The sequence below is a fragment of the Dendrobium catenatum genome, unplaced genomic scaffold (assembly GCF_001605985.2).
Source record: "Dendrobium catenatum unplaced genomic scaffold, ASM160598v2 fragScaff_scaffold_1038, whole genome shotgun sequence".
Classification (NCBI taxonomy): domain Eukaryota; kingdom Viridiplantae; phylum Streptophyta; class Magnoliopsida; order Asparagales; family Orchidaceae; genus Dendrobium; species Dendrobium catenatum.
Genome location: NW_021319500.1, coordinates 262,263 through 276,598, shown reverse-complemented (window position 1 = coordinate 276,598; position 14,336 = coordinate 262,263). Strand labels below are relative to the sequence as shown.

The 14,336-nt window shown below is 33.0% G+C and overlaps 1 protein-coding gene across 1 annotated transcript; it reads left to right on the top strand.

Moving 5' to 3' along the window:
• Positions 1–235: 235 nt before the first annotated feature.
• Positions 236–4,992, top strand: LOC110112263 (protein trichome birefringence-like 28). Its single transcript, XM_028698069.1, has 5 exons — positions 236–906; positions 2,491–2,662; positions 3,233–3,432; positions 3,718–3,876; positions 4,455–4,992. Exons 1-5 carry the CDS (start codon positions 323–325, stop codon positions 4,813–4,815), a joined length of 1,476 nt encoding a protein of 491 aa, XP_028553902.1. The 5' UTR covers positions 236–322; the 3' UTR covers positions 4,816–4,992.
• Positions 4,993–14,336: the final 9,344 nt, after the last annotated feature.

Genomic DNA, 14,336 nt, shown 5'->3' with positions numbered 1-14,336 from the left:
GATTTATTTTAATATTTATGTAATTTATGATATCGTACACAGTACAAATCTTAACATAATTCAAATGGCTTCTAAGCCTATCATAATACATTTTGCATTAAAATATTTTGACATAATTTTTTTTAATTCGTTTTGTACGAATTTATCTTCAAACATATGCCATAAATTTTTCCGATTTCTTATATATTTCGATACGCCGATTTTTTTCTATTATTTTTGCTCCAATTTGGCCCAACAACCCATCGCTTTACAGATCCATTCTCTTCTTCTTAATCACTTCTCCCTTCGCACAAACTCACCACCCATTCCTTCTCAAGCCAAAATGAATTTCTCTCGCCGGAAATACTCTTCCTTCCTATCAACAGAACCTCTCGTCGGAAAACAGTCCACCGCCGCCGCCCGGCGGAACAACAACTTATCCATCATCGCAATCGTCTTCTCCGTCTTCCTCTTCGCCACTTTCATCTACAACGAAGACCTAAAATCCATTACCGAATTCCCCTTCTCCTCGAAACCCAAGGACTCCCCCCTTCCCCTTCTCCTCGATACCACCGAAGAATCGAATAGGAGCATTGAAGCCATGGATCTGATAAGCGAGAAACCTAATCTGAAGAAGAAGAAGAAGAAGAAGTGTGGAGAGGAAAAGAGGGAGAAGACGAAGGTGCCGAGATTGAAGGAAGGTGGTCAGGAGGACAGGGCGTGGGTTTTGGATAAAACGGTGGTGAGATTAGCAGAGGGGTGTGATGTCTATGCGGGGGAGTGGGTGTACGATAACGAGACGCGGCCTGATTACAGAGAGGAGGCATGTGAATTCCTGACGGAGCAGGTTACTTGTATGCGGAACGGTCGCAGAGACGATTCGTACCAGAAATGGAGATGGCAGCCTAGGGATTGTTCCCTCCCTGAGTAAGCCGGCTTAGCTTAATTAAATTACAAAATTATTACAAATTTTTTTCTATATTTATATATCTAAGATTTAAACCTTTATATTTATCACTTATATACTAATTAGTATAATATTATTTTATTTCATATTATTAGTGATATTTCCTTATGTAATTTAAAGATTTACATATCATTTAAGTAAATATAAAGACTTTTCAGGATATTCTAATATAATTTTTCTCAAAAAAAAAAAAAAAAAAATCAGAATATCATAAGGAGCTTCAAAATGCTTGAATTTACTTTAAGATTAGTGTAAAGGTAATATCAAAATACATCCAGTGATTTTAAAGCTAAACATGATATAAATTGTATCTAGATATCTTGACAAAACTTTTTCCTGTTTCATTTTAAACTGGAATGCGATTATTATTTATAATCATGACTTTTAATTAAAATTTTTAATTATTTATTAACTCCAAATATTTTAATTATGAATTCAAATTGATAGTACATGATTATTTTTGTGATTATATTATTATAGCAGTCATATATATATGTATGAGATATATTTAAAATATGAAAATATTGATAATTAATGTTGATTTTGAATAATAATCATTAAATAATTTCATCATAATTCTTGATTTTGAGTTGCATTATAGATATATAAAATTCTCAATACATTTGATTATTTTGAAATAACATGTTATGCTATATATTTGAGCATATATATAGACTCCTTCAAATATTATTTATATTCTTTTGTTAAATTTTTTTGTCAAATTATTTACCACATATATACAATAATCATAATTGTTAGTTTTAATATAAAATTCTTGCACTTAAAAAAAAAACAAAAAACAAAATTAGCCTTCTTTATAATATAATTGTTTTATTTTTCTTTATAGTATAATTATTTTATTAGTTGGCTAGCATTTTAAATATTACTAAGTTGCCCTAAATGATTCAGCAATCTCTAATAAAATCAATTGTTTCTCACTATTATTATTCTTTTTCATTAAGATTCAACTATTATTAATACTTATAATTAAGCTATAAACTATTTGTGTTTTCATTAAATAAATATCCAATAAACTCAAATATATTTATTTATAATCAACATTTTTGCTCTCAACAATTACTTCAACTATTACTCTTTTTACTAGACAATCAAAATGATTCAATGTCATTGAATAAATATTCAATAAATTTAATTATTTCTCTTTATAATTATTCTTATTCTTCTTTTTTTTCTCAAATGATTCAAATATACTTAAAGCATGATATTTATAACTATAATTATTGTAAAAGACATTATGGAGAAATATTTAATAACATGTAGAGGTAGTATTAGTTAAAATTTTACGTAAATTCATTTATTAAGAGGAAAATAGTTAAAATATTTATTCTATCAAAAGCAAAAGAATTTCATTATGATCAATTGCTCATCCTGAGCTCTTCCTAAATCTGCCTCTTCTGATATATATTGATGACTAGAAAAACAAAATAAAATTACTAAGAACATTTTATTTTTGCAAATAATATTAGAACTTTTATTTTATGTAAAAAAGTGATTTACAATAGATTAAATTGTGAAAAATGAAGGTTCGATGCAAGGCTAATACTGGAGAGGTTGAGAGGGAAGAGACTGATGTTCGTTGGAGACTCACTGAACCGGAATCAATGGGAGTCTATGGTCTGCCTCGTACAATCAGTAATTCCTCCAGGCAAAAAAACCCTCGTCAAAAACGGTTCACTCAATACTTTTAGAGCTGAGGTAAACTTCTTCTTATGTTTCTTCCTTCATTTTATCAAAATTCGTGCCATTGTAATTTTTTTTTTTTGGTTGAGAAGTAAAATTATGGAAATTCATATTTAGGAAATATATGTGAGAAAAATATATGATAGATTTGATAGCTAGGTGAGGCTAAGGTTAACTGCTTTAGAATACACTAAGAAATTAAAGCTGTCGCAAACAATTGAAGTTTTTTTTTTTTGTGACGAGGAAGCACTGTCGTTAAGCCAGTGAAAATCCCGGTCGATCTAGCATGCAACCCACAACAATTTACACGGGCCAACACTTAAGACTTTCACTGCTTGCCAAGGGATTCGAACTAGGAACCTAGGCTTTGCCTAGCCAGCTCTTTACAAGCAGCGGTGGGTCAAACAATGGAAGTTTTGCTTGGGATAGTTTTTTTTACTGTTTTTTAAAGTAGGTTTTTTATAACAAATTTTTCTTTTTAAAAAAATTTTTATACTAAAAATATACTTTATCAAGAAGAGAATTTAATGTATTTCCAAGGAATATGAGTTCATATAAATTTGATTTTGTGTGCTACATATGCAGGAGTATGATGCGACTGTAGAGTTCTACTGGGCGCCATTTTTAGTCGAGTCGAACTCAGACGACCCAAAAAAGCACAGTATACTCGAGCGAATTATAATGCCAGAGTCAATAGAAAAGCATGGCAAGAATTGGAAGGGAGTCGACTATCTTATCTTCAACACTTACATTTGGTGGATGAATACCTTCACCATGAAAGTCTTGTTAGTACACATAAACCCATATTATTATATGTAAATTACTTCAGTAATATTCATTAATATGTCAAGAATAAAAAACAAAGAAGAAGCATGGCTTAAAATATCTTTATAAATTTATAATAAAGATGTTTCTCAGATTAATCAAATTTGTATTAATTTTAAAGTAAATTCAATTGTTTTGGGAGTCCTTGTGATTAAAATTTGATCTTTTTTTTTGTTTGGTTAAAACTCACTGATGGGGCCTACGCGTTCATAAATACATTATGATCTAATACATTTCATGTGCAGGAGGGGATCTTTTGAAGATGGGTCAACGGAATACGACGAGGTAGACCGGCCAGTGGCCTATGAAAGAGTGTTGAGGACTTGGGCTAAGTGGGTTGATGAGAATTTGGATACTAAGAAGACTATGATCTTCTTTATGAGCATGTCCCCTCTCCATATCAAGTAATTAGTCGATTTATACTTATGCACTTAATTAATTACTCCAAAATAACACTCCATATGTAAATGTATTAAGACAATTTAATAATACTACATATATATGTATACTAAGTGAGAATATTTTGATTAAAATATATTTTAAAATCTTTCAATAGCTTCAACATAATTGTAATACATGAACATTTAATCAACTTTCATATCACACTAATTTCATATTATGAAAAAAAGTATTTGTTTTATTTATTGCCTCAAAGTTGGTCACAAACAGCGTTTTGTTGCCAATCTAATTTTGCTCCTCGCAAATAATTTGCGACCAAAACTATTAGGTCATCAATCTGTCTCGTAAGATGGTCGCAAGCTATCGTAGCAGCTAACTGCAGTCAGCAGGCAATATTATTTTTGATATCGATTAGCGAAAAGTAAAAATAATAAGTTTTAAAATCCATATATTATTACCAAAATCTAATAAGGTATTATTCTCACTCTTTTTTTTTTTCTAATTTTAAAACTATGATAATCAAATTTTAATTAAAATATTCTAACATGCCCTAAATAGTATACTGTGTTATTGTGTATAACAGGAGTGAAGACTGGGGGAACCCAAATGGCATAAAATGCGCCCTAGAAACACTTCCAGTGCTAAACTGGCCGCAGAGACCACTGGACGTGGGAACAGATTGGCGATTATTCTACGCAGCTGTGCATGTAATAAGCTCCATGCAGAAAGCTGTGAGCTTTGTGAACATCACAGCCCTTTCAGAGCTTCGCAAAGATGGCCACACTTCCGTTCACACTATACGGCAAGGTAAATTATTAACAGCAGAACAACAAGCTGATCCGATCAACTATGCTGATTGTATTCATTGGTGTCTTCCTGGTCTTCCTGATACCTGGAATCAATTTCTTTATGCTTATATAGCCTCTCGCACGTTGAATGCCTGACCTGTAATATCTCTTACTTCTTTTTTGAAATGATAGCTGATGGATTTAGTTAATTGTTCTTCTGATGTTGGTAGGAATGGAGTGATAAGGGGAAGTATTTGGGTAGTATATATTAGTGTTGAAATTGTAGGATTTATTTTAAGACAAATGTAATATATGAGTGTAATATCTAGTAAATTTATGGCAACTGTGCATGTCTTTTATATGTTTGTTTTGTACAAGAATTCAACACATACAAATAAAAGTTGAGAGGCCTGATCACTTACAATATTCCATTAAGAATCATCTCATACTCATAATTGACAAAGATAAGAGATATAGAATGGAGAATAATTGTTTAATTCCCTTTGTAATTATTATAGAAATTAGGTGTTCACAAACAAACAATTAAAATCCAACAACATGATTATCCGCTAATAATTAAGGTATATTAATTAGTTGAACAATGGAAGTTTGGCTATAGTGGCAAGATTGTTGATGTTGGTTTTCGACAGTGATTGCTGGAAAATACAATGTAGTTATTTAGTTCTCTAAGCTTTTGAACTACCTCTCATGTAAAAAATGATGCCTTGTTTCTAGCCTTTTTGATAGAGTATTTTGATAAATTTGGCAAAAATTTAAAAAAGCTATGTCAAACGATTTATATTAATTCCCTTGATCATCGATCGATTATCAAGCATTTGAATATCTTAATGATGTTAGAATTGAATGATATTGGGCTTATTAGATTCATCTCGCCGACCTGCTCGATTTGACTATATAATCTTTAGAAGTTTTAAAATATACGTCAAGTGATTGATTTGGATTCATCGGGACTAAAATCGGATCATTTGTAGAGTTTACATGTTTGAATTGTCGAGATATTCATTTCGACTATAAGTTTATTGAAATCAAAGTTCGAATTAATAGTCCTCAATTCAAACATTGCTTTGTGATCCATGTTGATCAATTGAATTTTTTGAAGACGTGTCAATGAGAAATCAATCATATTTATATTAAACTTATTTTACAATAAATTCAATAATTTTAATATATCTTCTAATAAAAAGAACTAAGAAAATATTCTAAGTTGATTTTTTTTTTCATTGAGAAAGAATTTGTGTGGTGGATATAATTTTTTAGAGAGTGCCCTAAACATTATAGGAAATTCTATCCACACCGATGGATTTTCTAACAAAAAAATTTCTCCAAAAATTCACATTTTTTTCTCTCCCGAACACATCTCTTGGCCTCTCTGTGACCTATCACCGTCCAAGATGATTTATAGATCAATTTTTTTCTTTTTTAATACATATATATCAGAAAAAAGCCAGTGCCAACACACCTCGAGAAAATCCAACAAAACATTAACCTGCAAGGAAGAAACAACATGGAATAGGAAAAAGGCAAACAGACTACCCAACCAACCATCAGAAGCAGAACTAACCAACCAGCACAAGAGAAAGAACCACCTGACTCCCAATCCAACACCATAGACTTTCTCAAACCCAAACAACACAGTAAAAAACCAACCATAACCCACAGTCCAACATTTAGCCCAACACCAAAAGACCACAACAATCGAGGGAAAAAGACAAACTAAGGGGAGGGCCAACAACAAAAGCAAGGTATAAAAACAACATGAATTACTTCTTCTTATATTTCTGCATATGATATTTACCACCCCCATGGGAAAAAGCTTTTTCAATTATGTGACCCACATTCAAATTATACCTCACATGAAACACATCTTCAGGCCCATCCAAATCCTCCCCATCACCTCTGTAAGGGGAGAAAAAATACTCATAAAGCCAATCATATTGGTCCACATAAGAATCCATCACATTCAACGTCAATTGAGCTTTCAAACCATTATTAAAACAAGAGGAGCCAGAACATCAATAAGAGGCACACTCTTATTTGCAACCATAACATTAGGGGACAAAACCATATTCAAAGAAGCCTAGGGAGATTTATCAGAAGCAAAAGCCACTCCATTAGAGGAGTCATTAAAAACCACAATGTTAACATCACAAATCCCCATGTTCACCACATTCAACTTATTATTAGACAAACCAATAACAATTTCATTTTAATCCTTGTCAACAACAACAAGCGAAGCAATAGGTGGTAGAATTAAGTCATCATCAACCACCATGTTAACATCACATAATCCCATATTCACCACATCCACATTCTCATGAGAGGATTCAAGATCAAGTTCATAATGGACATTCTTAACAAGAACAGAAGAATTAACAAGTTTAAAATTACCACCAACTATTAAAGCATCATTGTTAGCAACCTCCTTATTTATATCCTCACTAGCCTCTTGAATGGAACATGCCAAATCCACTAAAGGAGAACTACAAAGAGACATCATCATCATTGTCCAAATGGCACACACTAGCAACATCATCATCATTGTGCAAAGCAAAATCCACACAACCATGGGCTTGCCTAGTATTATGCTCATCAATAAAAGGCATAACAACCACATTACTCGAGAAACAATTAACATATGGAGTATTAATAAGATGGCGATTTAGGATGCTACAATCCAATTTAGAATGCCCAAATGATTTGCAGTGAGAATAATAAGAAGGGAAATCCTCCATAAGTACAAACTGGATATAACCCAAGTTTTCCGGACCAACCCTTACCCAATCAGGAAAGTGTTTGGTGACATTCATTAGATTTAGTTAAAAATATGTTTTAGTTATATTTAAGATAGTACTACATACAAAATGATTCTTATTTAAGATACACTCATGCCTAAAAATTAAATATTATGGAGGGTAACATAAATATTATGAAATTGTTATATTAAATGGTAATTATTTAGGGCTATTCATGAATCAGATCATTGCTTATAATTATATTATTTTAATATTTAATAGCAAAGTCACTTTCACTAATTTCAATAGAAGAATCCTAAGTAGTGGAGATGTAATGTGGTGGAAAGGGAGCAAATACCTTCATATATTTTTTACTATTAATATTTTTATTTTTTTAATATATTTGTTAGATTAAGTTATATATTTGGATATTCAAATTTAGAGGGCTTGGATGTATAATAGGTTGTTACCAAGAAAAAAGTCATTGATAAATAAATTTTTTAAGGAAGTTGAACAGAAAGACATTAGGTTGTTGCATCAACATAATGCAAGAATAATAATAACTTTAAAAGAGATGTTCAAATAATTTGCTATACATGTTTACTGATATTAGAATGTTGGATGAGTGCCCCTTGTGGCTTGTAGAGGGTGTATGGGGCGAATTGTCAGGAGCTTGGGCTAGCCCATATTACATTAAGAAGAGGGAGAAGAATAATAAGAATATAGCCTACAATTATGAGAGTTTAGTGAGTTCCCTCCATACTGCCAGCTCAACACTTCAAACCAAGCTTTGACAGTGACTGGTAAAACCTTCTCTTATTACACAAATAAGTTAACGATCATCTATTCAAATTGATTTTTTGTTTATTTTCTTAACATGATTTTTGCAGAAAGAGGTACTTGGTACAGAGTCTACCAAGTTGGAGTTGCATGCATCAATGCCAAGAGGATCACCAGTGAGTTGATCAAAGATCAAAGAAAGCTTATGCGAGTTATTAAATTTGTAAAGTATTTATGCGTACAAATTTTATCTATATGGGTCTATATGCATTCCATTTCTCAAAAGATGATTATATACGAATTTAGGAGAGTTAACCTTCCACTAGTGAGGGATCTTCTTCGGGATCTACATAGTTTTCCAACTATAGCACGTGATCAATAGGCTGGTGAGAGGTAGGTAGAAGGGGAGTGTGTATAGATTAGACTCCGAGGCATACACATATGAGACACAACTGTCTAGCTCAGCAACCTATGATGATAGTAGGATTGAGAAGATAGTCATCAACAGTGCGGTTGCTCTCACCAAGGAGATAGAGTGGATGAGACAAGTGCAAGTCAATATACTAATTCAAAAAATTTGAGATGTAGGTGAAGCCAGGGTCATTAAAAAAGATATCGAAAGAAGAAGGTTCAAGAACCTAAGTTCGACGAGATTGCAGATAATTAGGTATACTAGTATTGTAATATGCGATGAACTCAATGTTAAATTTGACAAAGAAATTCAGAAAATTGTGAATCTAATATTTGTTAGTAAATTTTTCTTTAATGACTATTTATTAATTATTGTAAACTTAGAATAATAGTTCTGAGTTAAATTGTCTTGATGACTTTTTGTTTTTTTTAATGAATATTTGTTAGAATGATTTACTATAAATTATAATTGGTTTCCATGCAAATAGAAAGTCAAAGAGTTTTTTTAGTATTTGCTCTAGGTTTTCGACTCATTCCCCATCGAAAATCATTGATAAAGAGAAAATGACCATATTTATAGTGGAAAACTTCGGAATTTTAGACAACTTTTTATCAGATTTTTTTGCCATTTTTTTATGGACTTTTCGGTGAAAATTTCAGCTAGTTTTCTACATAAAATTTTCGAGAAAATTTTTTGCTGAAAATGCCTATCCCGAATATTTTGACGAAATTTTGTTCATCAATTTAAGATTCAATTTTTTGTCGATGAACATTTTCCTACGCATGACCCGTGGAAAAAATTTCATCGATAATTTTCTTGTAGTGAAAGCAATATATATTATTGTAATCGATATTTTTGTTGAATTATATATTTAAACACAAGATTTAGCATGTATAGATATTATTATTTGATATAATGTTTTCTTATTCATTATATAATTATATACAAGATAATTAAATTTTAAAAAATAATTTAAACTAGTCCATAATAATTAATAATAATTAGAATCTATAATTAACTATTTTTATTACGGTCCAAAAACATTAAGAATGAAATAGCCTTATTCTAAATAATCAATACGAAGATATCAAGCTTGGAGGGTTTATATAATATGATTATATAAGACTAGACTAGATAAATTTTGAATTCTCTAATGAATTATGTTTTTAATATAAAGACTTCAAAATTTATCATAAAAATGATTATATAGAAAGTAATATTAATCTTGAGTTATTCATAAATTACTATTTGTGGTATCTAATTTATTGACTTACTCTAAAATAGTTTGAAAGATATAAAGCTCATTCATTGTATCTTGGGATTACAGTGAAACAAATGGCTGAAAATATTAATGTATAAATATGTAATCCATTACTTTCTTTTTTTTTTTAAAATAAAAAATTAGTTCTATTAAATAATTAAGTCAAAATTTTGAATAATAGAACGCTTAAAATTTGTGTCAAAGTCACCAAGTTCATTGTTCATTAGAGAATTGAACTAAGTTAAAGGCTAAAGAAGTAGTTAAAGATGTGATAATATTATGTAGCTCTATTTATAAACTTTTATGAAAGATTATTTTATATGTAATAATTAAATCAATGTAATAAATTATAACTGATATGTCATCCAAAAAATTATCTTGATCGGGCACGAATCTCGATGCAAAATCAAGTTGGAAACTTTTGAGATTCAAATTGGGACCATCTGAACTCCAATTTCAGCAAACTTATAGTCAAATTGAGTGTCTCGAGAATGCAAACCCAACGACACCAAATCCAACCCCAATCCAATCCCAAACAAGTCCAAATCAAGGGTTAGAAATGCTATTGGAAGGTTCAATATCACAATTTGGATTACCAAACGGTTTCCAAACATAAAATGCTTACAGTCAAATCGAGTGGCTCGACGAGAGGAATCCAACGAGCCCAAGATCACTGAATTCCAACATTACTAAGACATTCAAATGTCCATCAAATGATCCATGATTAATGGATTCAATATCGGTCGTCTATCCAACCACTCCCCATTTACCCTTGATCTCTCACCTATTTATGGATCATGCCACTCCAGAAATCTATAAATATACCCCTCATTTCTCTTGAAAAGGGATCCAAGCAAAAAGTGAAGAAGAGAAGAAAAAAAGAAGAGAAGGAAGAAGCTCCTCCTCGACCACCGCCTGACATCGTTGCTCCGCTGGACCACCATCTGAGGCCCTCACTTTCGCCGGACCACCACTTGAGGCCCTCGCCTTCACCTGACCATGCCGGACCTCCACTTAAGGCTCTCGCCTTTGCCGGGCCTCCACCTAAGGCCCTCACCCTTGCCGGACCACCACCTAAGGGCCTGAATTCTACTAGACTACTACTTGAGGCCCTAAACTCCGTTAGACCATCAACTAATGCCAGAGTTCTACCAAGTCACCATCGGACTACTAACGGATAATCCAACTTCCAAGTGATGCCAGATTTAACATTATACTTCAACCATAAGATTGACATTTGTAATCTGATCACCCTCAAGGATGAGTCAGCCCACTGTACTCAATTCAAATTCTAGTGAAATGTTTTTCAACTAGGCTAGGCCCCATGGTTTTTCTCCTTTTTAGGATTTTCCATATAAAAATATTATGTTCTCTGTATGTGATCTAGATATTCGTACAAACCCTAAGATGAGTATATTCTAGCTCGCAATAGTTTGACATCATCTATGAAAAGATTCAATCCCACTATTTTAAGTACTCCTCCAATAGCTAACAGGCGTAGCCATCGCATATTGGGAGCCTCCCACTCCAATTCACATCAATCCAGGAATCCTTCTGTAAATCAGGGATGCCAGGCATCTGCTTCTTTTCACCCCGGGGGCGAAATCCTACTAGGAAGGAACATCCAGATCTTCCCGGAAAGATCGTATCAGAAAGATGGAGGAGTCTCAGAATGAGATCCTTCAACTCTTACGAGAGACTCAAGGACTGGCACTAGCACTCCAAGAAGATATTCTTTTCCTTCGAAATCCAACAGGAATAAAAAACGTTCAACCAGAACATCTTCATGTCGAGATTCCCCTTCTGCCACCAAGGATGCGCCCTCCAACACATTCAGAGAATGAGATTGTTGATACGACAAGTTCTATCCATCCTTTACATGCAAGCCATCAGCATCACATTGTTCTGAACATCCCCGAGGACTTAGCCCAACAGCACATTATTAAACTCCCCCGTAATGCCCTACAACATGAATTACGAAGACTAGTCCGAGAGGAGTTCCCTACCGGAGATATAAGATAATCTCTTCGTCAATGAGACTTCTATGAGTCATCTCCCCTAACTGAATCCACCCTTCAATACCTTATTATGGAAAGATTCAAACTATCGAGTATCGATTCATATAATGGGACATCTGACCCGTACGAATATATCGATCATTATATGACCATAATGCATATCCAACGAGCATCTGACACGCTCCTATGACAAGTCTTTCTAGATACCCTCAAAGGGAAAGTTCGAACATGATTTTATTCACTCCTCGTTGGATCTATTCTAATGTTTGTCAAGTTAGCCAAAATATTTATCGAACAATTTATTGCCAAACAGACGATGATCAGATACTCTTCACACCTCTTAGGAATTTGCCATAATGAAAATGAGTCCCTCAAGGAGTATCTTCAAATATTTTCTATTGAGGCCTGATAAATTCCAGGGGTAGATCCCGAGTTACTTAGAGGTGTGTTCCTTGGAGGGCTTCATCCTGGCCCCTTCTACTCAGCACTCATGCGAGACATGGTCTATTCATATGTAGACATGGTCTATTCATATGCGGACCTGATCCATCATGTGGAGGCCCAAATCTATGTTGATGAAGCCATTAATGCTTATATGAAGCAATTTGAGCAAATAATTGGGAAGCATAAAAGTACACCAAGAATGAAGAATCCATCCTCGTAGCGGAATAAACAAGGAAACTATAATCTGCCCCCTCGACCCTTACAATCACGATGAGAGCCTCACCAAAAAAAGGAGTACACGTCACTTAATGTATGATGAACAAATATGTTGATGGCCATCCGGGACTAGGAGAGCATGAAGTGGCCACACCATTTTAAGCCCAATGTCTAAAAGTAGGAGCAATATTGTCATTACCATGGTGTTTTGATTAAAAAAATATATTTAAGTATGTATAGTTTTGAAAAATATTTAATTATCTTTGGGAAATATTTAATTTTGAATTTTAAAATTGAACGCGTCATTATGAACAGTATATCACCTCCGGAGATGATCATATCGTTCCCTAATGGGTTAAAATATCAGAATATCAAATTTATCCCGATTATCGTAGTCAAACTCAAAGGGAGAATCATATTTGACCCCGGAGGATCAAAAAGGAATTTAATCAATTATTTGACTATGCTAATTTGAATAAAAGATCATTAATTTCATAATCAAAATCACGATAGTAATTGATATATCAATCCGAGGAAAGAAATTATCAATCACTATTGATCGTTTGAAAATGATGAAAATGATTGTTGAATTTAAATTTCCCAAAGAGAATTAATTAGAGTTTTTGAAAGATTGGTTTTGAAAATCAGTTCTAGGTTACTAAATCTCCTACGAGCGCAAGCCCTCGTAGTTAATTACATCGCAGGAAAATTGGAAATTTCCCTACGAAAACTCTCGATTAAAATAGCGGGGTAAATTTTATTTTTAGATTTTCAAGGGTCGATATCAAAGGTGGTAAGGATTAGAATTTAAAGAGGGATTGGTTCAAGATTGAACACTTATTTCTATAATCAAAGGAAGAGGAGTATGGAGTGTTTTGGGATTCTGAATCACTTCAGAAACACTCCATCCTATCCTAAGTGTTGTGCTCGAATTAGATTGAAAGTGATTTAATGTTTAAGTGATCAATTTTATTAGAAAGTTAGGATTCAATTCCTAGAGGGTGAGGTCTTATAGCCCGAGTCAGCCTCAGAACTTAAGTCTAAATTGGGCACTTAAAAGTGCCCCGAACCTAGCTAGTGCAATGCAGATTTGGTCTTACCCTGGCCTGGATTGGGGAGCCAGCTAAACAATCTAGGGGCTTTAAAAATATGTATCAAGTCATTTAATGTTAGAATGGGTAGGGACATTATTTGAGATAGGTTTTTGAGAACGGGGTCGACATCTAGAGCTGATCCTAATTGGCCCCTTTTGACTTATGTTGGGTTTGATGCTTAAGCTAGCTAATATAATTAAGGGTTTAAAGGTTTTAAGTTAGTTGCTAATATGATGCATGCTAATCGACTCTATTAAAAAGTTTGAATTTGAATGAATGCTATGAAATGAAAACTTCCGGCGGTCCCGGGCTTATTTTTTTTTAAACGTTAGAGTTACTATGTTGTCTTAAAAATTTTATTTAATTAAAGTAGAAGAATTTTGATAAGTCCTTAAGAGCCTAAGATCGAATTCCAGGCTAAATCAAATATAGCATGCAAGTAAGAAGACTAGAAAAGCATACAGTTCTAATGCGCAATCAATTAAATAAATCAACTAAATTAATTATTCAAATTGAAAGTCCATAGGCAAGTGCCCTTATTATTACATCACAGAATTTGCAGAAAATTAAAGTGGCCGGGCACCACTGACTACAACCCGGATTTCTAATCCTAAATCAAATGACTTTGAATTTTGGGATTCTTCTCATTGTCCATTTATTCGTCTTGTCACGAACATCTTGATTCGTCGGTTCCGGATA